Source organism: Macaca mulatta, chromosome 16 (assembly GCF_049350105.2).
Source record: "Macaca mulatta isolate MMU2019108-1 chromosome 16, T2T-MMU8v2.0, whole genome shotgun sequence".
In the NCBI taxonomy this organism is placed as follows: domain Eukaryota; kingdom Metazoa; phylum Chordata; class Mammalia; order Primates; family Cercopithecidae; genus Macaca; species Macaca mulatta.
In genome coordinates, this window is record NC_133421.1 from 89714289 (window position 1) to 89741088 (window position 26800).

Consider the following 26800-nt stretch of genomic DNA (forward strand, 5'->3'; position numbering starts at 1 on the left):
CCACTGCACTGCAGCCTGGGTGACAGAGCAAGACTCTGTCCCCCCACCAAAAAAAGAGGCCAAATGCAGTGGCTCATGCCTGTAATACCAGCACTTTGGGAGGCAGGCGGATCTCTTGAAGTCAGGAGTTTGAGACCAGCCTGGCCAACATGGCAAAACCCCGTCTCTACTAGAAATACAAAAATTAGCTGGGGGTGGTGGCACATGCCAGTAATCCCAGCTACTTGGGAGGCTGAGGCAGGAGAATCTCTCGAACCTGGGAGGCAGAGGTTGCAGTGAGCTGAGATTGCACCACTGCACTCCAGCCCGGGTGACACAGCAAGACTCCATCTCAAAAAAAAAAAGAGAGAGAGAGAGAGAGAAGCAGCTAAGGGTAGATCATTGACAATAAGAACCCCCATTCTCCTCAAATGTATCCACTTCACATTTGTGTTTTGGAACGGTGATGTCCTTGTCGATTTGTATTTTCAATTATAAGCTGCTGAGTGCATGACACCTCCGAGACGCTTCCTTTTATAATGTGCCTCCCAGAATGCCATCTTCGTTAAGGTTCCAAATGCCTTGTTTTTGTTGATGGAAAGGATAGCAATGCCAACTTGGCAGTTGGCACAAAGAATTCACAGATGGAGTGAAGCCAGCATCTACAACTTGCATCAGCTTGAGTGTACAAAAAAAAGAAAAAAGGAATAACCAGGCGCGGCAGCTCATGCCTATAATCCCAGCACTTCGGAAGGCCAGCGCAGGTGGATCACCTGAGGTCGGGAGTTCATGACCAGCCTGGCCAACATGGTGACATCCTATCTCTACTAGAAATACAAAAATCACCTGTAATCCCAGCACTTTGGGAGGCTGAGATGGGCGGATCACGAGGTCAGGAGATCGAGACCATCCTGGCTAACATGGTGAAACCCCGTCTCTACTAAAAAATACAAAAAACTAGCCGGGTGTGGTGGCGAGCGCCTGTAGTCCCAGCTACTCGGGAGGCTGAGGCAGGAGAATGGCGTGAACCCGGGAGGCGGAGTTTGCAGTGAGCTGAGATCCGGCCACTGCACTCCAGCCTGGGCGACAGAGCGAGACTCCGTCTCAAAAAAAAAAAAAAAAAAAAAAAAAGAAATACAAAAATCAGCCGAGCATGGTGGCACGTGCCTGTAATCCCTGTTGCTTGGGAGGCTGAGGCAGGAGAATCGCCTGAACCCAAGAGGTGGAGGTTGCAGTGAGCCGAGATGGCACCATTGCACTCCAGCCTGGGAGACACAGTGAGACTCTGTCTCAAAAAAAAAAAAAAGAATGATTTTAGAAGGCAAAAAGTAAAAGCACCGATGCTGGTTCTGAACCATCGGACTGGGGCATGATGACCAGTTGATTTCTTTTCTTTTCTTTCTTTTTTTTTTTTTTTTGTGAGACAGAGTCTCACTCTGTTGCCCAAGCTGGAGTGCAGCGGCGTGATCTAAGCTCACTGCAATCTCCGCCTCCCAGGTTCAAGCAATTCTCCTGCCTCAGCCTCCAGAGTAGCTGGAATTACAGGCTCCACCACACCCAGCTAACTTTTGTATTTGTTTTTTAGTAGAGATGGGGTTTCACCACGTGGGCCAGGATGGTTTCAATCTCCTGACCTCGTGATCCGCCCACCTCAGCCTCCCAAAGTGCTGGGATTACACGCATGAGCCACCACATCCTGCTGACCAGTTGATTCCTGTGCTGCTCAAAGCCATTGATGACCAGTAGGTAGGGCCAGATTTCTGCAAAAATAGGCCATTGTATAATTCGAAAGGAAAGAACAACTTGGCCGTTCCTCAACAAAAATACACAGGCTCATAAAACAAAAAGCTGTGCAGAAACTCCTCCACCAGAGAGTCACTCTTTCCCAGAAACCTGCAACTCTTTAAGAATTAGAGCACCTTTGAGAAGCATGGAGTCTCAGCACCTGCAGCTGGCAGGGGTGTTAAACTGGTGATAAAGGTAGCTGAAGTCTGTTTCCAGGACGAGAGGGCTTTGAGGGGGCTGGAGTAGGGGGAGCTGCCTGCAAGGTAAAGATGTGGGAAACCCCCGAAGCCCCAAAGAGAGAGGGGAGGGCAGGGGAGGAGAGGGGCAGCAGATGTATTCTTCACAATGCTGTTGGGAACTGGCCGGGCTGCTGGGTTGGAGCTGACACAGGGCGCAGCTGCGGACCTGCTGTTAACCACACATGTTCCCTTCCCGTCCCCTAGGAGCCACTTGGCCGCTGAAACTTGGCCTGGAGCAGCCAAAGATTTTGTGACTCACTGTGTGAGTGGTGGGGGTGGGTCTTCTCTAGCAAATATTTACAGGGCATGAGGTTAAGACACCTACTACCCAAAATTCATTGCCCAAGATTTGGTGACTTATACCCTAGAAAACAGAGTCCTCCTCAATGTAGAAAGTGGCAAAGTCACCAGAAAACCAGAAATGAGCAAACACAGATAAAGAAATGACACAACATTCTCCCCTCGTCTCCTTTTGAAAGCCCTCATTCCACATGTATGAGCTTCCTACGGCTGCTGTGACAAATAACACAAACTTAGCAGCTACAGCAACACAAATGCATGACCTTACAGTCCTGGAGGTCTGAAATCTGAAATGGGTCTCACGGGGCTAAAACCGGGTATCAGCAGGGCTGGTTCCTCCTGGAGGCTCTAAGGGACCGTCTGCTTTCTTGCCTTTTCCAGCTTCTAGAGGTCACCCCCACTTCTTGCTCTCGACCCCTTCCTGCATCTTCAAGGCCAGCAGTGGCCAGTCAATTCCTTCTCATACCTCATCTCTCTGACCCTGACTCTCCTGCCTGATCCCGCGAGTGCATCAGGCCCACCCAGATAACCCAGGATCATCCCCCATTTCAAGGTCAGCTGCGCAGCAACCTTAATTCCATCCCCAACTTGAATCCGTGGCCACGTAACCTGCCATATTTACAAATTCCCTGGACTAGGACATGGGCATCTCTGGGGGCCGTTCTTCTGCCAACCACACCAAGCCAAGGACACTGTAAGGAGCTGATTTCCAACTCGCAGGACAGCCTCTGACCTGCTCACCCACGGACGGTGAAACCTCCACGCAGAGTGACTACTCATTTAGCAGCAGGGTGAGGACCGAGGCCTAGAACCCAGGAGAGGAGCGTGCCTGGGCCCCAACGTCCCGGTCAGGGCAGCGAGAATGGACACAGGAGGGCTGCAGGTTCATGACTAGGACCTGCCCACAGAGGCTGCCTCCATCTAAGGCCTTGGTTTCCTGTCCTGGCCTAAAGGGCTCCACCAGTTCCCAAACAGGAAAACAAAAAGAACAGAGGTGCAAAAGTCTCCTCCAGATCCCTCCTGGAGGTAGCCTGGAGCCACTAGGAGAGAGGTATCACCCCAGCCTCTTCTCTTGCTCACTCGGTGCCGTGCACTGGCCTCAGGGCCACCTGGGGTCAGGGGCCAGGATGCAGCGGTCAGCAGGACAGACCCGGTCCTGGAAACCCATGGAGCTGGCAGTACCCACTCACTGGAGGGACGCAGCCCATGCCCGCTAGTGACAGGCAGGGGCAGAGGCAGAGGCAGGTAGGGTGTGGGGGCCACAAGACACAGCCCACAGCTGATTATTCCCGTGGCCGTGTCACTGCCAGACTGCTCAGGAGCAAAATGCACTGAACCTGGTCACCTGCCACATGGCTGGCAGAAACTGGTTCATCTGCTTTGCCCTCAAAGCCCAAGCAACAAAGAACAGGGAAACGGCGACACCTTATTAAACATGAGCCAGACACACGCAAACAAGGATCGCGCTCCCCCCACTGCAAAACATCTGCTGCTGGCATGCCTTGGAGGAGGCCCCAGCTCCCTCCACCTGCCCAGAGCCAGGCAGGCGCCCTACCCATCTTTCTGGGAACCCCTGGCTTTGCAGGTCAAAGGGCGACATGAAATCCTGTAGGCAGCCAGGATCAGGACCCAGTCCCTGCGCAACAGGGCTGGGGAAGGTAGCTCCTTCAGTCTCATCACGAGGATAATCCCGTGCGGGGCCGCTACGACTTCTTCTCGCAGCTGTGCTGAACTTCAAGTTACAGGATTAACTCAGAAAATAAAGATACTGGCTGCACACAGAAGCCACATTCAGGATACACCCGGAAAGGCCGGGGCCCAAAGATGAGCCTCTATGCAGAAGTGAGAACGGGACATCAAGTCGTACTTAAAATGAAGGAACTAGGGCTTAGGGCATTCACTGCAGTGCTGGGATCTTAGACCACAGGGCAAGAGGCCCCTTGAGAGGCTGTAACGGGGCAGGACCATCACCAAAACGGTGGTGAGGGAAAACCTGGTGGCCTGTGTGGCTGTGACTCTCCTTCTGCAACTGTCCAGCGGTCACCCTGATTAGCACCTACTCCCTGGAAGACCCCAAAGCCTCTGCCTCCAAGGAGGGACCATCTGCCATTTATACACCCTCGATAGTAAATTTTAAAATCCCATTTCCCCCGCAAAGAGTCAAGGAAGTCAGGCCTGGGAGAAGAAACTCAACTCAGAGGTGAGCCTGGATCTGGGACCGAGGAAAGACTAAACCCAAAGGGTAAGGGAAGATGCAGACCCAGCCGGGAAATCAAAAACCGCCCAGAGTCTGGCTCAGGTACCCCCTACTTCTATGCTGTGCCTATAAACATGGAGCCTAAAGCTTCTCAGCATCTGTGAGTGAAGCAGTAGCGAACGCCTCGCCAAACGAAACTGCAATTGGGGGGACATATTAAAAACACCCAAAAGCATCACAACTGATCAAGAAAGCATTTAAGTTACAGAAAATAAAACTCAAAAGGCTGTCAAATGACATCTGTCAAGTACGCCCTTTCTCCCACTTCCTGAAGGTTAGAGTAAAGATGAACTATATCAGACCACTGAATTCAGGCTCTCACTCAACATGCAAAAAGCAGCCCACAACTGAAGTGTGCCAGCCAGCATGGACGTGGCCTTGGCACCCGCAGTACGGTGGCTTCATAGTGACCAATCCAGAAAGACCACGGAGAAAACACTGCCACATCTCAGCGTCTGCAGCCCATTCAGAGAAGCAGACACATGTATTACCCTCTAACACCTGCACAAACTCACCACCCAAGGCTCAGCAGCAGAAGGGCAGCCCGTCCCAACTGGACAGTGGATTTGGATTCTCTCTCTTTTCTTTCTGTTATTCATGTGACACAAGCCACCACGGGCAGAAATCAAACTCAGTCTTACAGTGGCCCAATTTCTCTCATCCTTTGAGGATGGTTATGTAAGTTCCGAAGACAGAGTAAAGAACGTATTTCAAATCAGATGCCACCAGACAGCTCATAAAAGCAGATTTATTAGAGATGCAAGACCAGGTGCTCAAAGGACAGCTAGGATAAAAACGCCAATAAAGCCAACAGGATAAAAAACACCGCCGCCGATGTGAATGGAAAAAGGTTTCCAACATCATTGCCCCGTATTTTTGGGAAGGGTGCAAAGTTGCGCTCTCTCCTGTGCACTGGCCTCATTAACAGCAATATAATTCAAACGCAATACAAATGATGTACAATTCGATCATAAAATCATCCTCGGCCGCCGTCACCTTCACATCCCAGAGCCACCCGCCCCGCAGCTTAACGCTGGATGAAACGAAGTAGCTAATCTTACAAGAGAATTTAGGCCTGTGACAAAAATCACGGTCCCTCAGCCAGGGAAGAAGGGGAGCTAAAATGTTCACAGGAGGTGGGGTGTTGCCAGGCAACCTGATCAGCTCTGCTCCCCACAGCATTCCGCAGGGACCCAGCCCCCCGCCAAGTTATAAAGATAAGAGTACACATATGCACAAAATAGTGGATCCTACATCTGCCTGGAATCGCTTTCCACCTGATGGACGACACGAAGTGGAGTGAGGAGTCAAAGCACAAAAACGAAATGTTTTGTGTTAAATGTTAAATACGGAAAATCCAAATAATGGTCATTAATAACGATGTTAAAATGTTACCATTTGAAATTACTTACCACATCCTAAATGGTAATTTATGTGTCAGGAATTCAATATGCTTTCCATAATCCTTGCACCAAGTCTTTGAAGTAGGTAGAGTATAGATGGGGAAGTTAAGGCACTGAAGAATTAACTAAGTGCCAGAGGAGTTGGGGGTTTTGTTGTTGTTGTTTTGTTTTTTGTTGTGGTTTGATTGAGTTTTTTAGTTTTTTTTTTTCAGCGGAGTCTCACTCTGTCACCCAGGCTAGAATGCAGAGGCTGATCATGGCTCACTACAGCCTTGACCTCCCGGGCTCAAGCTATCCTCCCACCCCAGCCGCCCAAGTAGCTGGGACCATAGGTGCCCGCCAGCATGCCCAGCTAATTTGTTCATTTTTTGTAGAGATAGGGTCTCTCTAGGTTGCCCAACGTGGTCTTGAACTTCTGGGCTCAAGTGATTCTCCCAAAATACAGGGATTATAGGTGTGAGCTACCATGCCCAGTCCAGGATTTGTATTTGAAGCCAGCAGTTCATCTTTCTATGCCATGTTCTTAACCACTGCACCTTACTACCCAAAACTGTGGGCAGAGACCAGTGGGTAGGTTCCGCAAATTCAGTGCCTTTATCCTGAAGCCTGGGGGATGCTTTCCAGACTGAAGTGAACCGAGATTGGCAGTTAGTGGTAACATGGGATTAGTCCCACCTCCTTGCACTGTTATGAACCACTTGGCAGAACGTTTGTATATGAATGGTAGGCACCCTCTGTAAGACAGAGGGCAAAGTGGTACAACGGTTTTCTGGAGCTGGGACGTCTTGGGCCTAAGGCCTAGTTCTGTCACTCCTAACTGCATGAACCTGAGGAAGTTACTTCTCTAAGCGTCAGCGTTCCCATCTGTAAATGGGCATAACTGCAGTCCTGACTTCATGAGCTTGTTTTGTGGGTTAAGTGAATTCATACATGATAACTAGGAACTACTAACACAATCACCAAAATTGCTAGAGGATTAAATTGAGATGGAGTCTTGCTCTATCACCTGCACTGGGGTGCAATGGCACATCTTGGTTCATTGCAACCTTCGCCTCCCAAATTCAAGTGATTCACCTGTCTCAGCCTCCCGAGTAGCTGGGATTACAGGCTCACGCCACCACACCAGGCTAATTTTTGTATTTTTAGTAGAGATGGGGGTTTCACCATGCTGGCCAGGCTGGTCTCGAACTCCTGACCTCAGGTGATCCGCCCACCTTGTCCTCCCAAAGTGCTGGGATTACAGGCGTGAGCCACCGCGCCCAGCCATGAAAACTTTCTTTAGCCATAGTCTCACTATAAACATGCCACTTACCAAAAAGATGCGCACAATAAACATACTCAGGATACAAACAACAGCCATTAATGAACTTTGTAGTTAATACTCAAAGTTACTCCTCACTTTATTCTTTATTTGCAAAAGCTTTCATGGTTCTTAAAAGTGTTTAGTATTCACCAATTTTACTGTTAACGTTTCTAATGAGAATTTTCTAAAACTGAGGTACAGATTTGAAAAAGTGCTCTGATCAATCGGTAACAGATTTGGAATGGAATTCCCAGGCGCCAGTCTTTGCGCCCACCCGCTGGCAATATGCTGCCTCACGTGAGCATCTTTAAGACCTTTTTATTCCAGATAAAAGAATTAGGTGCCTTCTGGTAGAAAAGAAAGTAGATCTTTAGGATCAAGTCGCAGAGGCTGGCCAATCAGCCCAGCTTCTCATTTGAACTTGACCCAGACAGTAAAACAAACTTTACCATAAGGAAGGCGAGACTAACTTTTGTTATGTCGTTTCTATTCATTTTCTATTTCTGAATCGAATCTGAACTACTTTGTGGCCAACATACGACACCAGCTTCTGAGTGTGGGAATCACAGGATTTCAGGATTCAGCGGCTTCCGGCAGGATCCCCTAGGTTATGTTTAGCAATCTTCAGTTTTTCCGGGTTTTTTTTCCTTCCTTTCGTTCTTTCTTTTTCTTTTCTTTTCTTTCCTTCCCCCCCCCCCCCAAAGGAAAGAACAAGGGAGCCCAGGCGGAACGGAAGTGAGTATCCCGACACGCGGATCTTAAACAACCCAGACCACCAAGCCCGACAGGCCAGGAAAGCTGAGCGCGCGCCGCTGGGGGGACGCACACTTTGGGGGCTGTGTGGGCGCGCGCCGGCACCCCACAAGTTCCCATTCGTCTGCTCCGCCGATCCAGTCAGACAAAGACCGCAAGTTCCCCGGTCCACGGCTCCAGAAAGGCGGGGACCAGTCTCCCCGAATTAGGCCCATTCCGAGGCCGGGGCGCCCTCACTCGCCGCGGGGGAATGTCCCCGGGTGTCCCTGCGTGATCCGGGTCCTCCCGCAACGCTCCCGCTCCTGCTGGCGCCCTGCACCCCGAGGACAGCGACCGGACCCCGGCCCCTCCCCGGTCCGGCGGCTGCAGGCCCACGCGCCCCGCGCGCCCCGCGCGTCCCCGCCCCAGCTCCGCCGAGGGGGCGCTGCTCGGTGCGCGGTGGACCCCTCGGACCCCGCCCCTGCGGCCCAGTCCGGGCCCCGATACCCACCCGGGTCCCGCTGCGGGGGCCGGATTCGCGCCGGCTCGGAGAGCCGCCACCGTCGCCTCCGCCGCTGCCGCCGCCAGTGAGGCACGGCGGGGCGGGGACGCGCGGGGAGGCCCGGCCCCTGGCCCGCCCCCAGGCCCGCCCCCGGCCCGGCCCCTGCCTGCCCTGGCCGGGCTCCCCGCCTGCCTTCTGGTCCAGCCCTGGGCCCAAGCCTCTCGTACCCTGCTGGCCCTCCCTCAGGCCTCGCCGCGCCCCGGCCCCGGGGACTGTGCCCCGACCCGAGCCCCGCGTCCCCGAGGGAAAGGCAGGGCCCCTCGGATGCTCCGCGTGCGCGCAGGCCCTCCGCTGCCGCCCTCTGCAGGGAGATTTCTCCTATTTGGGGCTAGGAAGGGAAGACACGCTCCGGAAGCCCCCCGGACGTCCCTGCTTCCCAAGGAGTCTCCGTAGGACCCCTGGAGAGGGGCGCCGGAGCCCCCTAGGGCCGGAGATGGAAAAGCGCGCGCCATGCGAGGGGTCCCCTGCCTCCGGTGCCCCCAGCCCGCCTGCCACTCCCGGGCGCTTAGCAGTCCGGGGTCCCCAGGAGCCCGGCAGGTCCCTCCGGGACCTCGAGCCGCCCGCTGGGCACAAGCCGACGCCGCTGTCGCTTTACAGAAACTGAGGGCGGTCGAGGGGCCACCTGAGCGCAGAGAGCGATAAAGGAAATGCATGGTCGGGCTCTAATTACAGTCTAAGGGATGACACATCGAGATGGCGAGGGTCTTTGCGTGCGTGGAGATGGCACAAAGGCCGCGCCGCCCCCGGCGGCCCCCGCCCTCGCAGCGCGCGTGGTCCCGGCCCCGCCGGATGTTGACGGCGTCACCTAGCAACGGGAGATGGCGGAACCGGGCGGCGCGGCTGGCGGGTAAGCCGGGCCGAGGGGCAGCGGGTCTTGGAGCCGCCAGGCCGCGCTCTCCGGTCACCGCGCCAGGTGGCCCCCGCGTCGGCCCCTGCCTAGCCCCTTCGCCTCCACTCCCACTTCCTCTCGCCTGTATCCCTTCTCTCGCCATTTTGCTGGCCTTGCCCATCCACTGCGTTCAGGCTCCCCCGCCCCCCGCCAACCCTTCTCACTTCTTGCCTCCTGTCCCTTTGTCCTCTCTCAGCCTCCCTCTTTCCCCTACTCCAAACGCGCGACTCCCTCTAAAACCCGGGACCGCTCGCTCTGCAGTCACCATGGCAACCACTCTGCGTGGCGGTCCCTGCGCGCAGTCCTCCTAAGAGCAGAGGGCTCTGCAGGGCGCGGGTCTGTGGGATGCCGCCCCTGACCTTGCGCCGGGGCCACTCGCTGTGGCCGGAGACCAGCCCGGCCCCGTGCCTCCCTCCTGCAAGGACAGATCCCCTCTCACAGGCTTGGGGGTGACCCGCGATGGGAGGGGTCCCTGCGGTTAGGGGACCGCGGTCACCGTCCTGGGGCCTGGGTGGAAGCACTGAGCGCGCACAGGGAGGGCGGCTGGGTGAAGATCCCTGCCACCGGCCTCTGCTCGCTTAGGCTCTGTATGAAAGGACAGAAACGATTGGAAAGATTTTGGCCTTTTTACCTTAGACATATCGGTATTGTTTCTTTTTTTTAAGGTGGGTCTGTATGTACTGACATGGAAAGACTAAAGGTATTATTAATAAAACGATAGGCATAAATGTAAAAGGATAGGTATACTATGATCTCTAATTCAGGGTGTGTGTGTGTGTTTAAAGCATAGAAAAATGTTGAAAGAATGTAGTCCTAAATGTTACCAGTGATTATCTTGGGAAGGAAAGGGAAGATCACAGGGAAATGTCACTGTCTGTCTCGAACATATCTATATTCCTTTGACAGATAAAAATAGCTTGAATCTTTAATTTTTTAAAAAAAGCAATATATATGTGTGTATATATATACGTGTGTGTGTATATATATGTGTGTATATATATACGTGTGTGTGTGTCTATATATATATATACCACGGCATTCTTGTGCTACATAAATCGTGGAGAAACTCAGAGTCCCTAGAACATTTACTCTGATCGCACTATTTTCTCTACTTTGTATTTCTTTTCCCCAGTTTTGTCCCAGACACGAGTTATATTTGAGGTGACTTTTCTGGGGTGATCTAATCCTGCTGTTCCTTCAATGTTTTAATAATTATATTTTTCATTCATTCATGGAGCTTTGCTTTTGTGGCACCTCTGCCACCCGACAGGCATGATATAGTGCTATGGTTCCTGACAAACAGTACAAAGTCCTGACAACAGCCTGGGGGTGGGGGAGCAGAGAAGTAACAAGTAAATAAACAGATATGCAGAATTCAGGAGGGGATAAGGGCCAAGAAAAAGAAAACTGTTGCTTGAAACTGTTCAATTATTTCTCTAAAACCAGGTCTCATCCGGAAGATGGATTGGCTTCTGAGGAAGAGAAGGAAGAGAATAATGAAAGCCACATGGTAAAATTCCCTATGGGAAGTTATTCGGGGCTTATATTTACTAGGAATTAAAGAGAATCAGAGGCCGGGCGTGGTGGCTCACGCCTATAATCCCAACACTTTGGGAGGCCAAGGCAGGTGGATCACATGAGGTTAGGAGTTTGAGACGAGCCTGGCCAACATGGCAAAACCCCATCTCTACTAAAAATATAAAAATTAGCTAGGCGTAGTGGTGTGTGCCTGTATTCCCAGCTACTCAGGAGGCTGAGGCAGGAGAATGGCTTGAACTCGGGAGGCAGAGGTTGCAGTGAGCCAAGATCATGCCATTGCACTCCAGCCTGGGTGACAAGAGTGAAACTCTGTCTCAAAAATAAACAGACCAGGCGCAGTGACTGACGCCTGTAATTCCAGCACTTGGGGAGGCCGAGACAGGCAGATCACGAGGTCAAAAGATCGAGGCTATCCTGGCCAACATGGTGAAACCTGTCTCTACTAAAAATACAAAAATTAGCCGGGAGTGGTGGTTCATGCCTGTAGTCCCGGCTACTCAGGAGGCTGAGGCAGAAGAATGGCTTGAACCTGGGAGATGGAGGTTGAAGTGAGCCAAGATTGTGCCACTACACTCAGCCTGGCAACAGAGCGAGATTCCATCTCAAAAAATAAATAAATACGGGCGCGGTGGCTCAAGCCTGTAATCCCAGCACTTTGGGAGGCCGAGACGGGCGGATCATGAGGTCAGGAGATCGAGACCATCCTGGCTAACACGGTGAAACCCCGTCTCTACTAAAAAATACAAAAAACTAGCCGGGCGTGGTGGCGGGCGCCTGTAGTCCCAGCTACTCGGAGGCTGAGGTGGGAGAATGGCGTCAACCCGGGAGGTGGAGCTTGCAGTGAGCTGAGATCCGGCCACTGCACTCCAGCCTGCGCGAAAGAGCAAGACTCCGACTTCAAAAATAAATAAATAAATTAATTAATTAATTAATTAAATTAAAAATAAATAAATAAATAAAGAGAATTTGGACTTGATCAAGTATATTGTGTGATGACATTATCTTGCACCGGAACAAACTCAGTTCAGTTGAAGAGAGACTCATTTTCTTCCTACCCCATTCTAAAGTGTCAGTGATTAGTTAGGAATGCAAAGAATGTCCAACTTTGGGTTGCCCTGAGTTTTTCAGAACTCATTTCCTGTAACGAAGGATGCAAAAATGATTATGAAAAGCAGAGAGGGCCGGGCATGGTGGCTCATGCCTGTAGTCCCAGCACTTTGGGAGGCTGAGGCGGATGGATCGCTTGAGGCCAGGAGTTCAAGACCAGCCTGGTCAACATGATGAAACCCCATCCCTACTAAAAATGGGAAAATTAACAGGGCATGGTGGTACACACCTGTAGTCCCAGCTACTCGGGAGGCTGAAGCAGGAGAATCGCTTGAACCCAGGAGATGGAAGTTGCAGTGAGCCGAGATCATGCCACTGCACTCCAGCCTGGGCAACAGAGTGAGACCCTGTCACAAAAAAAAAAAATTAGAAAAGAAAGAACAGATAAACTGAAGCATGAAACATGATTTTTTATTTATTTATTTTTTTTTTTTTTTTTGAGACAGAGTCTCACTCTGTCTCTAGGCTAAAGTGCAATGGCACAATCTCGGCTCACTGCAACCTCCGCCTTCTGAGTTCAAGCAATTCTCCTGGCCCCAGCCTCCCGAGTAGCTGGGATGACAGGTGCGCACTACCACACCCAGCTAATTTTTGTATTTTAAGTAGAGATGGGGTTTCACCATGTTGGTCAGGATGGTCTCTATCTCCTGACCTCATGATCTGCCTGCCTTGGCCTCCCAAAGTGAAACATGATCTCTTACAGATGCTGAGAAGGGTATAAATGCAGTTTTCCCATTAGTATAATTTCACTATAAAGAATAAAACCTCACAAGGTCCTTTATACTTTGTTTCCTGATTTTTTTTCCTGCCACACCTTTACAGGCGTCACCACCAGAGAAGGATGATGGCCAGAAAAGTGAAGAAGCTGTCGGTAGCAGAGAGCATCCTGAAGAAGTCACAACCCAAGCGGAAGCTGAAATTGAAGAAGGGGAGGTCGAGACAGAAGGGGAAGCTGCCGTGGAAGGGGAAACCACAGTGGAAGAGGAGACTGTGTCCTATGGAGATGCTGAGAGCGAAGAGGAATATTACTATTCGGAAGCTTCATCTGCCGAAGGGCAGATCGGTGCTACAGATATGACTTACCCATATTTCAGTCCTCAGGAACTGCCTGGAGAGGAGGCACACGATAGTGCTAGTAGGGAAGCTGGTCTCGAAGGCTCCCACCGAGAGGCCACTGGTCCACCAGAATCCAGAGAAGGGAGGGTCACCTCCCCAGAGCCATCCCACAGAGTCTTAGGCCCGTCGGAGCAAATGGGCCAGGTCACCTCTGGGCCAGCCGTAGGCAGATTGGTGAGTAGTCCTGACCTCTGTTTTGTGCCAGTGTCTCACGGCCTACAGGGTTTGTCACCCTATGTGAGGAACTTGGGGATACACTATAAATACAAACTGCAATCCCTGTTAGAAATTTCTTAGCAGGGCTGGGTGCTGTGGCTCATGCCTGTAATCCCAGCACTTTGGGAGGCGAAGGTGGGTGGATCACCTGAGGTCAGGAGTTCGAGACCAGCCTGGCCAACCTGGTGAAATCCTGTCTCTAGTAAATATGCAAAAATTAGCCAGGCGTGGTGGTGCACACCTGTAATCCCAGCTACTCAGAAGGCTGAGGTGGGAGAATTGCTTGAACCTGAGAGGCGGAGGCTGCAGTGAGCCAAGATCGCACCATTGCACTCTGGCCTGGGCAAGAATGAGACCTTGTCTGGAAAAAAAAAAAAAAAAAATTCTTAGCAAGCTTAGGTCTCAGGATTCACGGTCAAATGCTGAGAGATCCTGGACTCTGCTTCAGCGTTCCCAAGGCCAAGGCCGGAGGCCTCCATAGCCGCCATCCACCTAAGGGCATCCATGTTTCCAGGCTTCCAGAGCAGCATTGTGCAATATGGTCCATCAGTCATATGTGGCTACAGAGAGCTCTCCAAATGTGACTTGCAAGCTGGAGGAATGGAGCTTTTAACTGTTTGTAATTTCCATTTCAATAGCCACCTGTTGCCAGCAGCTGCCATAATGAATAGTGCAGTTCTAGATAATAACAATGAGACAATAGCTGCATTCTTATATTTTTTCATTAAGTTTTTTTTTTTTTTTTTTTTTTGAGACGGAGTCTCGCTCTGTCACCCAGGCTGGAGTGCAGTGGTGTGCTCACTGCAAGCTCCGCCTCCCGGGTTCACGCCGTTCTCCCGCCTCAGCCTCCCGAGCAGCTAGGATTACAGGCGCCCGCCACTACGCCCGGCTAATTTTTTGTATTTTTAATAGAGACGGGGTTTCACCGTGTTAGCCAGGATGGTCTCGATCTCCTGACCTCGTGATCCGCCCGCCTCGGCCTCCCAAAGTGCTGGGATTACAGGCGTGAGCCACTGTGCCCGGCCCAATTTTCTTTAAACAATCACAAAGTTACAGAAAAAAATGAAGTGCAGTAAAATGGATCTTTTATTTTTTTAAACATTGGAGAGTGAGTTGTGGATCTGATGCACCAAAGCCTTCGAATGCTTCTGTATGTGTTTCCCACAAACAGCTGCAGCACAACCTTCAACATCTGGAAATTGGGCCAGGCATGGTGGTGCATGCCTGTAATCCCAGCACTTTGGGAGGCCAAGGCGGGTGGATCATTTGAGGCCAGGAGTTCAATACCAGCCTGGGCAACACCCTAAATGATGCCTGAGCATTCCTTGGAAATGGAGCAAGGCAATTTCCAGAATTTTTTTTTTTTTTGAGATGAAGTCTCGCTCTGTCACCCAGGCTGGAGGGCAGTGGCATGATCCTGACTCACTGCAACCTCTGCCTCTCGGGTTCAAGCAATTCTCCTGCCTCAGCCTCCCGAGTAGCTGGGACTGCAGGCACACACCATCACACCCGGCTAAAATTTGGTATTTTTAGTAGAGATGGGGTTTCACCATGTTGGCCAGGCTGGTCTTGAACTCCTGACTTCAAATGATCCGCCTGCCTCAGCTTTCCAAAGTGTTGGGATTACAGGCGTAAACCATCGCTACTGGCCAGTATTTCACATTTTTATGCCATTATAAATGGTTTCCAATAGTATGTTGCTAGCATGTAGAAATACAATTGGTTTTTGTATATTCACCTGATGTTCTGCCACATTGCTAAAGTCTCTCACTTGTTAGACTAGCTTGTTTGTAGAATTCGTAGGCTTTTTCACAAAGATAATCATGTCATCTGAGAAAAAAGGCAGTTAACTTCTTCCTTTCCAATCCAGATGCCTTTTCTTTCTTTTTCTTGCCTGATTACATTGGCTAGAACCTCCAGCACCATGTTGAATAGAAGTGGTGAGAGCAGACCTCTTGTCTTGCCCTGATCTTACGGGAAAAGCATTCAGTCTTTGACTGTAAAGCGCCATGTTTGCTGTGGGTGTTGTAGATACCCTTTATCGGGTTAAGGAAGTTCCCTTGTATTCTCGGTTTGTTGAATGTTGTTGGGTGGTTGTTGTTTTTTAATCATAAAAGGGTATTGGTTTTGTCAAATCCTTTTCTGTGTCTGTTCAGAAGACTGTATTTTCCTTTTTAGTTAGTTAATTTGGTAGATTACATTGGTTGATTTTCAAATGTGCAGGCAACCCTGCACTCTGAGATAAACACAGGGAGCCACTTCAGAGCCATGTGAATGTCGGTTCCTCATTAAACTCTTGGTTTATTTATATTCTTACATCTGCATAGACTCAGGCTCTGCATGTGATTCACTGGGTTATAACCTGTTATTGTCATTATGTATTTTGATGCTCAGTTTGGCCAATGAGGGCCCATTTAAACCAGCTTTTGTGTCGTCTGAGGCACCTCCATCCTTCTTTGAGGACTTTCTTGCTTTCTGGCATAGACTGCCCAGTCTTAGAATCAGACATTTCTCCAGGAGCTCTGTTTCTGTTAGTGGAAAATAGAATTTAGAAGTTATGACTTGGGTGCTGGGGTCCTCATTGATGCTGGGGTGTCACTGTCCCCAGGCCCTCTCAGTGGCAGGAGATAGGACCTGTGTGCATGTACTGTCCATACTTCCCCCACATTTATGTATGTTCCATGTACACAGATATTCGCTCACATCTATATTTATTGGAATACACCCCTGCCCCCAGCCTTGGCTCACAACAGCCCCTCTAATTCCATCTCACCTCCATAAGGGGTCCCTCCCAGTTTTCTCCTCTTCCTTTTTTTTTTTTTTTTTTGAAACGTAGTCTGGGACTACAAGCACTCACCATCATGCCCAGTTAATTTTTGTATTTTTTGTACGGGAGGGTTTTACCATGATACCCAGTCTGGTCTTGAACTCCTGGGCTCAACCAATCCTCCCGCCTCAACCTCCCAAAGTGCTGGGATTACAGGCATGAGCCACTGCGCCCGGCCTCCTCTTCCATATTTGTAGCTTCTTTCTCCAACAGGGAGAAGCCTGGCCCCATGATCCTTACTATATTCACCAATGTGATCAATCCCCCTGGATGTGACCTGTCTCCCACTTTCATTGCCTTGGCTGCCCCAACCCCCAGCATAGCTTAGGTTTCAGTTATTCTGGAAGGGGAGATGGGAGCGTGGAAGGGAGGCAGGGAAAGAGGCTGCTTTATGCTTCTGAGCACTGACTATGGGCTAGACACCGTTCTGTGTTGTCTTAGAATCCTGACAACCCTATGAGGTAGGAACTATGATTGTGCCCATTGTACAGATGAGGAAACTGAGAGGTGAAAGGTCATTGCATAGTCACCCAGCTGTTGTGGCAAATGGTGGCTCTTGCTTCAAAGCCACCGTTCTGAACCACAAGGCACCCATCCCTCCTACTCCCCCCGCCGGGAAACCCGAAAGAGTTTCTAAAAGTCACTTTGGAGAATAGCATGCTTTGGTATTCGGTGAGCCCTAATTAAGTTTTATGATCACAAGTGACAAATATAAAACCAAAACCACCTTTAAGAGTTTAACAACAACAACAGGCCAGGCCTAGTGGCTCATGGCTGTAATCCCAGCACTTTGGGAGGCCGAGGCAGGCGGATCACTTGAGACCAGGAGTTCAAGACCAGCCTGGCCAACATGGTGAAACCCCGTCTCTACTAAAAATGCAAAAATTAGCCAGGTGTGGTGGCGCATGCCTGTAATTCCAGCTACTCGGGAGGCTGAGGCAGGAGAATCGCTTGAACCCAGGAGGCGGCGTTTGCAGTGAACTGAGATCGCACCACTGCACTCCAGCCTGGGCGACAGAGCGAGATGCCATCTCAAAACAACAACAACAACCCTGAAAAACAGAGCTGGGGAAAGCCATTAAGGGGAGGGTTTCTCATAACAAAAACTATCAGAAAAGACTCTGCAAAACCCACAGTGTTGCACAGAGGTCATCATAACCTTTCAAAACAAAAACAAAAACAAAAAAACACTTCCACAAGGACAGCTGCCCAGCAACTGCCTGTGGAAACTTCCAGTGATGGCACCCTGTTATCGATCCTTACAGCCAAGGAGAATTACCACAAACAATTATGTCATCCTCCTCATTTTTCCTGTATTGACTTTCATCTTCCTTGACCTCCCTGAATACAAACATAATTTACTATGGCACCTGTATTCCCACTGCAATGCCCTATCCCCAAATAAATATCAGTTTCCTTTACGGAACCTCTCTCTGTTATTTAGGAGGATATGTTGCTCAAAATTTAACGTAATTGTTAAAGTAATAGGAAATCACTTGGATATAAAGATCAGCATTTGACTTTTGCAAATGTTCAAATGGAAAACATCTACCTCTCCCTTGCCCAGGGAATTCAGAAGTGGTTCCCCCAGCTCACACCTGTAATCCCAGCACTTTGGGAGGCCAAAGCGGAAAGGCTGAATGAGGCCAGGAGTTTGAGACCAGCTAGGGAACATAGCCAGACCCCACCTCTAAATAAAATATTAAAAAATTAGACCAGTGTGGTGGTGTGCACCTGTAGTCCCAGCTCTCTGGAGGCTAAGGAGGGAGGATCACTTGAGCCCAGAGGTTGGGGGTTGCAGTGAGCTATGATTGCAACACTGCACGTCAGCCTAGGTGGCAGAGTGAGACCCTTACTCAATAATAATAAAAAAAATAATAATAAAGGAGTGGTTTCTGCCTGTCTGGGTCTGTAGCTAAGTGTAAACACTCAGGCACAAGAATGTGTGGGTCATGGGATCTTTTGCTCCCACATGCTGAGCGCCTCAAGGACGGGAAACCACAATTCTGAGCACCCTCTTCATGAAAGCATGCGGGAAAGCCTCGGCTCCCAGCCAGGGTCTCCCAAGAGGACTGTTTCCTCTTCTCTCCTTTCAAACCAGCCCCCTTTAGGGAAATTTCAATAAGAAAATGTCTTCCCTTCATAAAAACACCCGACTCGATTTTAACTTTATTTTTGAGAAGGGGTCTTGCTCTGTTGCCCAAGCTGTAGTGCAGTGCTGTGATCTCCACTCACTGCAACATCCACCTCCAGGGTTCAAGCGATTCTTGTGCCTCAGCCTCCCAAGTAGCTGGGATTACAGGCATGCACCACCACACCTGGCTAATTTTTGCATTTTTAATAGAGACGGGGTTTCACCTTGTTACCCAGGCTGGTCTCGAACTCCTGGCCTCAAGTGATTCACCTGCCTCGGCCTCCCAAAGTGCTGGGATTACAGGCATGAGCCACTGCGCCTGGCCAGGTTTTTTAAAAAACACGCAGGTGACTATATTTTGATTCTGACAATTTTCACAAATGTAATGAGTTAAAATTGAATAACTTCTCTGTGGCAGTTAATCCCTTGTTGACTTAGTTTGGGTTGTTCTTGCCACAGACAGGATCCACAGGGGAGCCCCAGGGGCAGGGGCTCCCGACGGGCGCATGGCACCGCTTCCGGCTGAGCCACTGGAGCAGCATCGAGTCCTCGGACCTGGAGGAGTTCGTCTCACAGGAGCCAGGTGCCGCCCACCCGCTGAGGTCATCCTGCTGTGGCGGCATTAAGCCACCTGCACGGGCCCTTCTGTGCAAGGGACGCCACTCGTTTGTCATCCGTTTGTTACCTGTTTCCTGAGTGGCTGTGAGCTGAAAGAGAAAAATCTTATTAACAGATATGGATAACATTTATTGGGTGTTTACTGTTTTATCTCATTTAATCCTAACAGTGACTGATGAAGTAGGAACCGTTCTGCATTCAACAGACAGTTCCCCTAAGGGTATTAAGGAACTGGTTCGATTAAGTGACAGAATGCAGACTTCGCCGAGATTCAGTGATGCCCAGCCCCATCTCCTGACGGCCATTTCTCACTGCCTCCTGGTCTCAGAGCGAGGCATGCCGTGACAGCACCCCCAGGCCTGAATCTGTCTGCTGACTTTCAAAGGCTTTCCAGAACCCCCGTCTTCTTATGTAGTCCCGGCATCCCAGTGCTGTGGACACGGGAGGGCAGATCAGGAAGTTGCAAATTCCCTGTGGTACCAACCTGCAGCCAGTCCAAAACCTTGCATTACTTGCAAAGGACATGAAAACAGCATCTGTCTAAATTAGTAAAAAACAGGCCGGGTGCCGTGGCTCACGCCTGGAATCCCAGCACTTTGGGAGGCCAAGGCCAGTGGATCACCTGAGGTCGGGAGTTCAAGACCAGCCTGGCCAACATGGCGAAACCCCATCTCTACTAAAAAATACAAAAATTAGCCAGGCATGGTGGCAGGCGCCTGTAATCCCAGCTACTTAGGAGGCTGAGACAGGAGAATCACTTGAACCTGGGAGGCGGAGGTTGCAATGAGCCAAGATTGAGCCACTGCATTCCAGCCTGGGCAACAAGAGCGAGACTCTATCTCAAAAAAACAAAACAAAACATAATTAGCCAAGAGTAGTGGCGCATACCTGTCATCCCAGCTACTTGTCACTCCCGAGGGATTGAGGGAAGCTGAGGCAGAAGAACCACTTGAACCTGGGAGGCAGAGGTTGCAGTAAGCTGAGATCGCACCACTGCACTCCAGCCTGAGCGACAGAGCAAGACCCTGTCTCTAAATAAGTAAATAAATAAATAAATTAGTACAAAACAGAACAGGGATCCCTCCAACCTAGAATTATGTAAAGGCCAAAACTAGACCCTCATTTATTATTTCCTTTCTTTTACAGTCTTATCAGCTGTTTCACATTTTTAAAAAAATTCAAATCTAGGCTGGGCGCAGTGGCTCATGCCTGTAATCCCAGCACTTTGGGAGGCCGAGGCGGGTGGATCACAAGGTCAGGAGTTTGAGACCAGTCTGGCCAACATGGTGAAACCCCGTCTCTACTAAAAATACAAAAATTAGCTGGACATAGTGGCGGGTGCCTGTAATCCCAGCTACTCAGGAGGCTGAGGCAGGAGAATCGCTTGAACCCGGGAGGTGGAGGTTGCAGTGAGCTGAGATCCCACCACTGCACTCCAGCCTGGGCGACAGAGTGAGACTCTTGTCTGGGAAAAAAAAAAAAGCTATCTAATCCACTAGTTAAGTGGCCACCTTTCTATTCACTCTTTATGTGTAAAGAAGCCTCTCAAAAATAATTTCCTCGCTGCCTACCTTTAAAACGGGGCCCTTTCTCTGGGATGCGCTGAGTCAGTGAATAGAAGATGGGGTAAATGATGTCTGACCCACAGGCCGTTTGGATGCTTTTGCTGTCACCTTCCCATCGTGCTGCAGGAGGCATGACAGCAGCTGTGCCATTGACGCCCCGGAAGAGAATCACTGAGCAGCTCTGAAATGTGTCTCTGTCTCTCCCCACAGTGATCCCCTCAACGGCGCCTGATGCCCACCCCAGGGAAGGAGACCGGCCAGTCTTCCAGGACCAGATCCAGCAGCCCAGTTCCGAGGAAGAGGCCGTGGCAGAGAGCGTGGAGTCCGAGGGGAGTGACGAGGAAGGAGAAGATGAAGGGTCCCGACTGGTGGTTTTGGACCCAGACCACGTAAGGAAGCCTTCCCGGGTTTTACTTTTGCCTACACAGATGGAGAATGACTCAGGCCCCTTTCTCTGCCTGCACTGTGACCCACTCCTGACCCCACATGCGGTACTTGTATCTCACCTGTTCACTGCACCGTTTATGGGCACTGATTGACCTGCCTCTTCGTAGGGTACTGTCTTCTAAGATTGGTACAGGTAAGGCCTGTGTTTCTCAACCCCTGCCCTGTGGGGCCGGGTCATTCTGTGCTGTGCCTTGTGTGGTGTTGAACGGCATCCCTGAGGTCCCCCCACTACATGCCAGGAGCATCCCCCCTTTGGTTGTGACCATCAAAAATGTCTCCAGGCCAGGCGTGGTAGCTCACGCCTGTAATCCCAGCACTTTGGGAAGCCAAGGTGTATGGATCACCTGAGGTCAGGAGTTCAAGGCCAGCCTGGCCAACATGGTAAAGCTCCGTCTCTACTAAAAATACAAAAAAAAAAAAAAAAAAAAAAAATTAGCTGGGCGTGGTGGTGAGCACCTGTAATCCCTGCTACTCAGGAGGCTGAGGCAGGAGAATCACTTGAACCCAGGAGGTGGAGGTTGCAGTGAGCCGAGATGGCACCACTGCACTTCAGCCTGGGCAACAAGAGCGAAACTCCATCTCAAAAAAAAAAAAAATGTCTCTAGTCATTGCCAATGTTGGGGTTGGGGGTGTGGGGCCTATCTTAGGAGCCACTGCCTTGAGGGCACCAATTGGATCGCAGCTCCCTGCCCTACCCACTGGCAAGGGGAAAAGGCAGATGTTGATTTCATTCACCCATCAGGAAAGCTGCAGAGCTCCAGGAGCTGCAGGAAGGAACTGGGGGCTGCAGGGGGAGGTTCCCCCCCCAGACCACTGCTCCGCCCACCCTCTGGCCCCAGCTCACCATCATTTTGCCAAAATATGCATTCAGTTCTGCAAGTACCTGAGATGAGACCATGAGGTGCCTTTAATTTGTGGCTCCCAGAGTAAGAATCCCAAGCAGAAGCAGGAAGCACTCCACACAGAAGTCGCCTTTGGCCCACCAGAGGGAGACCTGTGGCCACCTGTGGCTGAGCCCTGGGTTGGGCAGGAGGGTAACCAGGAAGGTAACCGCCTGTGGTTTTTCCATTGTTCTAGCCCCTGATGGTGAGATTTCAGGCTGCCCTGAAAAACTACCTGAACCGACAGATCGAAAAGTTGAAGCTGGACCTCCAAGAGCTGGTATGTATCCGTCCAGTCTCCCACCCTGGCCGGATGCCTGCGTCCTGGTGACCCTGTTTCTCTCTCTGGTCCAGGTTGTGGCTACCAAGCAGAGCCGAGCCCAGCGCCAGGAGCTCGGGGTGAATCTCTATGAGGTGCAGCAGCACCTGGTACACCTGCAGAAACTGCTGGAGAAGAGTCACGACCGCCACTCAGTCGCCTCGAGCGAGCGCAGGCAGAAGGAGGAGGAGCTGCAGGGCGCCCGCGCACTCTACACCAAGACCTGCGCGGCCGCCAACGAGGAGCGCAAAAAGCGTAAGGCAACCCCGCGGCCCCACATGCCATCGGGTCCTGGAGGGGTTTCCCGGGGGTGTCCCCATGTACCATGGCCAGGCACCTAGAAAAGTAAGATGTGTGTGTCCTGAAAGGATTCCCACCCTTTTAAGGAGGGGAAGGCACATAAATCAAATGTCTTTTTGCTGTTATTTGAGATAGAGTCTTACTCTGTCACCCAGGCTGGAGTGCAATGGCGTGATCTTGGCTCACTACAACCTCCCCAATCCAAGATCAAGCCAGTCTCCTGGCTCAGCCTCCCAAGTAGCTGGGATTACAGGCACCTGCCACCATGCCTGGCTATTTTTTGTATTTTTAGTAGAGACAGGGTTTCACCATGTTGGCCAGGCTGGTCTCAAACTCCTGACCTCAGGTGATCCACCTCCCTCAGCCTCCCAAAGTGCTGGGATTACAGGCATGAGACACCGCGCTCGGTCATACATATGTTAAATGGCACCTCTCAGGACAAAGCAGCAAATGCTGAAGCTGCTAACAGCCAGGGTGTAGAGACTCAAAACTGGGAGAGACGGGTGGGCCGCAGAGGTCCAAAGATAGGCAAGACCAGGAGGCGAGAGCAGACCAGGGGTGCTGGAGGGTTTCGACAGGTGCGAATGCAAGGGTGAGGCCAGGGCTGGCACAACAGTGAGACCATAGCCCAGGGCCCGACCACCGCAGGATGTGTGCAGCAGGTCACTGGGTAGCTTCGAATCAGATAAGACAGTGGGGGCTACGGCACATGCTATGCAACATTACCACTAAAGCAACGTGCTTGCACAGAGCTGGTCATGTAGGTGACCGGGCACAGTGGCTTCCTCTTGTGGCTATGTAGTATTTCAGTCTTTATGCTTTTTGATGTTTTCAACATTCTCAATCAACTCTGTATTACTCTTATCATGGGGAAATGGCCTACACAAACCTGGAAGAAAACAGAAGCGCGTGGCCATCCCAGCTGTTCTGGAAAGAAACATTTTAAACCCTGAGAAAAGTGGAAGAGGTTTCTGGAAATTTCAGAGTTAGGGTAAGTGGGCACTTTTCAAGAACCTCTCTCCAGTTACCATCAAATGAACAGAAAACACCAAAAGCAAAGAACGTGACATCCATGCTGAACTGAAAAAACCGCATCCTCCAGAAGTAACAGAATTTAGACCCTCCTGAAGGAGGACGCATGCCCCCACCTGCTCTCTACCCCTGCAGTGAGGCTGGAGCTGTGGAGCTGGGGTAGAGTACCCGCCGGCTGCCCTCTGCTCAGCGAGGCTGGAGCCATGGAGCTGGGGTTGAGTGCCTGCCGGCTCCCCTCTGCTAGGGCTCAAAGCGTGGGTGGGATTCTGAAAAGATCTAAACACTCTGGTGGACTCTGTGCTTCCTGGAGATTAGGAAAGGGCTGGAGCCAAGGCTCTTCAACCTGGCAAGACCTGCCTCAAACAGCACCATCTCTGCCTTCTCAGAACTGAAGAATTTGGGCAGCGGTCCCGGCCCTAACTGGGGGTCAGCCACCACTGCACAGTCCCTTAGGTGAGACGTGGGGTCTAGGCCCTGGAGAAAGCCCACGGTCACCTGCCTCATCTGGGAGGGAGACGGAGCCCATCAGTCACTGTATTAGGGTTCTCTAGAGGGACAGAACTAACAGGATAGATATATAGAGAAAGGGGAGTTTATTCAGTATTATCACAGGATCACAAGGTCCACAATAGGCCATCAGCAGGCTGAGGAGCAAAGAGAGCCAGTCTGAGTTCCAAAAATGAAGAACCTGGAGTCGGATGTTCAAGGGCAGGAAGCATCCAGCACAGGAGAAAGATGTAGGCTGAGAGGCTACACCAGTCTCGCTTTCCACATTTTTCTGCCTGCTTATACTGTAGCTGCACTGGCAGCTGGTTAGAGGGTGCCCTCTGCCTGCTTAGATACTGTAGCTGCGCTGGCAGCTGGTTAGAGGGTGCCCTCTGCCTGCTTATACTGTAGCTGCGCTGGCAGCTGGTTAGAGGGTGCCCTCTGCCTGCTTATACTCTAGCTGCGCTGGCAGCTGGTTAGAGGGTGCCCTCTGCCTGCTTATACTCTAGCTGCGCTGGCAGCTGGTTAGAGGGTGCCCACTCAGATGGAGGGTGGGTCTGCCTTTTCCCAGGCCACTGACTCAAATGTTAATCTCCTTTGGCAACACCCTCACAGACACACCCAGGATCAATACTTTGTATCCTTCAATCCAATCAAGTTGACACTCAGTATTAATTAACCATCACAGTCACTAAACCTTCACACCAAAATGTGAGTTACCAACTGGAGATCCCCAGACCTGAGAGGAGACTGAGCTGAGCAGACAGGCAAACCCAGCCCTGATTCCAAAAACAGAGCGTGCGGAGGCACCAACTGGTAGTCTCATGAGATTTTAGAGGACGTTGTGTCTGTAAAGAGAACAAAGTGTTAGGAAAAGGGGTAGGTGAAATTTAAAAATATAATCATCATCCCCCCAAAAGGCACTAACTAGACAAGTGAATGCGTTGAAAACTGAATTTCTTAAGTAAAAAGCCAGTTTGAGGAATCTTCCCCGGAAATAGAGCAAAACACACAATGTTGGATATCTTGAGGAGGAGATAAAAGACATGGACAATAGATCAGGAAAATCAAACCAATGTCCATAAGAGAGAGATTTCAGGAGATGAGAGGCAATAGCCAATGACCAGGAGAACAGATGTGTGAGTTCAGGAAAGACGAATCTGCAGATAGAAAGACTCGTGACAGGCCATGCAGCTGAAAGAGGAAATGAACCTCCCTGACATTGCTGGTGGGATTTCCAAATTCCACTGCAAAAGAAAAAATGCTGCAGGCTTCTAGGCGGGAAAACCCAGATGGCCTCTTGAGGCCGGGCCTGGGCTGCGTTTTCATCAAGGTCTCCATCAGCTGCCCCTTGGAGGAACCAGGGAGAGCTCAATACCACCAGGACCCATCCCAGCCCAGATTTCAGATTGATTTGTTCTGGGAAGGATGAGGCATTGTTTGTTTCTGGCTTTCTTTTTTACCCTTAGGCTTCCAGATGATGCTAACATGTGGCCAGGGCTGAGAATTGCAGAACTTAAATATAAATAGCAGGATGTCAATGCATACAGAATTCTTGTTTTGTTTTGTTTTGTTTTGTTTTTTGAGATGGAGTCTCTCTCTGTCGCCCAGGCTGGAGTGCAGTGGCGTGATCTCAGCTCACTGCAACCTCCGCCTCCCAGGTTCAAGCGATTCTCCTGCCTCAGCCTCCCAAGTAGCTGGGACTACAGGCACATGCCACCATGCCTGGCTAATGTTTGTTTTTTTGTAGATACGGGGTTTCACCATGTTGGTCAGGCTGACCTTGTGATCTGCCCACCTCGGCCTCCCAGTGCATGCAGAATTCTAAGGGAGAAGGATTGTTAGCATTTGACCTGCATGTCAGTTATAGACTCTGGAAATTAACAACAGGAAGTCCACGCGTGAAGACTTCCAGTTGCAGCCAAATCTGCTCAGACAAAACCCATGACAGAGTTTACTTACATTTCCACAAACAGGCCTGAAAACAGACATTCTATTTGAGAAGCTCAAAGGAGGGAAATAAGCTGAAAGAAATAGAAAAAGAAACCAATAAAGATCAGAAGCAGAAGCTGATGAAATAAATCAAAAATGAATTGACTTGATAAATAAAACTGCCTTTTTTTAATGACCAATAAACCTTACACAGTGCTGGCTTGTCTGGCAATAAAAAGGAGATCATGCAAGTCACAACGTTGGGAATGAGGACAACTTGGGGGAGGGTTTTTTTGTTTTTGTTTTTAATTTCAAGAATGCTATGCATTGCACTAGTTACATCATGGAACAAATTGAAAATGTCAAAAATCTGTTTTCCCTAAATGCACCCATATTGAAAGATGTTATGGAAGCCTTCTAGTAACCTTCAAGGAACAAACATTTCCTGTGTTAGCAAAGCTCCAGGGGATGGAAGATTCCGGAAACTCCCCGCAGGCTGGTCCTGCAATGCTTAGTGAAAGCCTGGCTGCAAACGCTGACAGCATACAAACAGGAAACTGTAAAGTGGCCCCACGTATGAAGAGTGAAAATCCTGAACAAAACTTTAGCAAAATAAGTAGGATTTACTTCTGGAATTCACACAGGAATAATTCACAATTAGGAAATCTACTAATTTCATGCATTATATTTATAAATTAAAGGATGGAGGCAGGACGCGGAGGCTCATGGCTGTAATCCCAGCACTTTGGGAGGCCAAGGCGGGCAGATTACCTGAGGTCAGGAATTTAAGACCAGCCTGCCCGACATGGTGAAACCCTGTCTTTACTAACAA

The 26800-nt window shown here is 50.4% G+C and overlaps 2 protein-coding genes across 35 annotated transcripts in view; one reads left to right on the top strand and one right to left on the bottom strand.

The window, feature by feature from the left end:
* The window catches only part of TBC1D16 (TBC1 domain family member 16), a 99793-nt gene extending 91151 nt beyond the window's left edge, over positions 1-8642 (bottom strand). For 16 of the 33 annotated variants that reach the window (XM_077969174.1, XM_077969172.1, XM_077969178.1 and 13 more), the window contains exon 1: positions 8510-8642. The gene's annotated coding sequence lies outside the window, so the exon portion shown is untranslated. Of the gene's footprint in view, positions 1-8433 lie in introns of all 33 variants that reach the window. The other 17 variants (XM_077969165.1, XM_077969177.1, XM_077969163.1 and 14 more) reach the window with 4 other exon arrangements.
* A 59-nt stretch (positions 8643-8701) lies between these two features.
* CCDC40 (coiled-coil domain 40 molecular ruler complex subunit) overlaps positions 8702-26800 on the top strand; it is a 63185-nt gene continuing 45086 nt past the window's right edge. Inside the window, exons 1-7 of one of the 2 annotated variants that reach the window (XM_077973116.1) lie at positions 8702-9407; positions 10896-10959; positions 12918-13385; positions 18848-18971; positions 20782-20960; positions 22096-22179; positions 22254-22473. In XM_077973116.1, the coding sequence (XP_077829242.1) occupies positions 9379-9407; positions 10896-10959; positions 12918-13385; positions 18848-18971; positions 20782-20960; positions 22096-22179; positions 22254-22473 (1168 nt within the window). In that variant the 5' untranslated portion in view covers positions 8702-9378. The remainder of the gene's footprint in view (positions 9408-10895; positions 10960-12917; positions 13386-18847; positions 18972-20781; positions 20961-22095; positions 22180-22253; positions 22474-26800) is intronic. The other variant, XM_015120498.3, reaches the window with a different exon arrangement.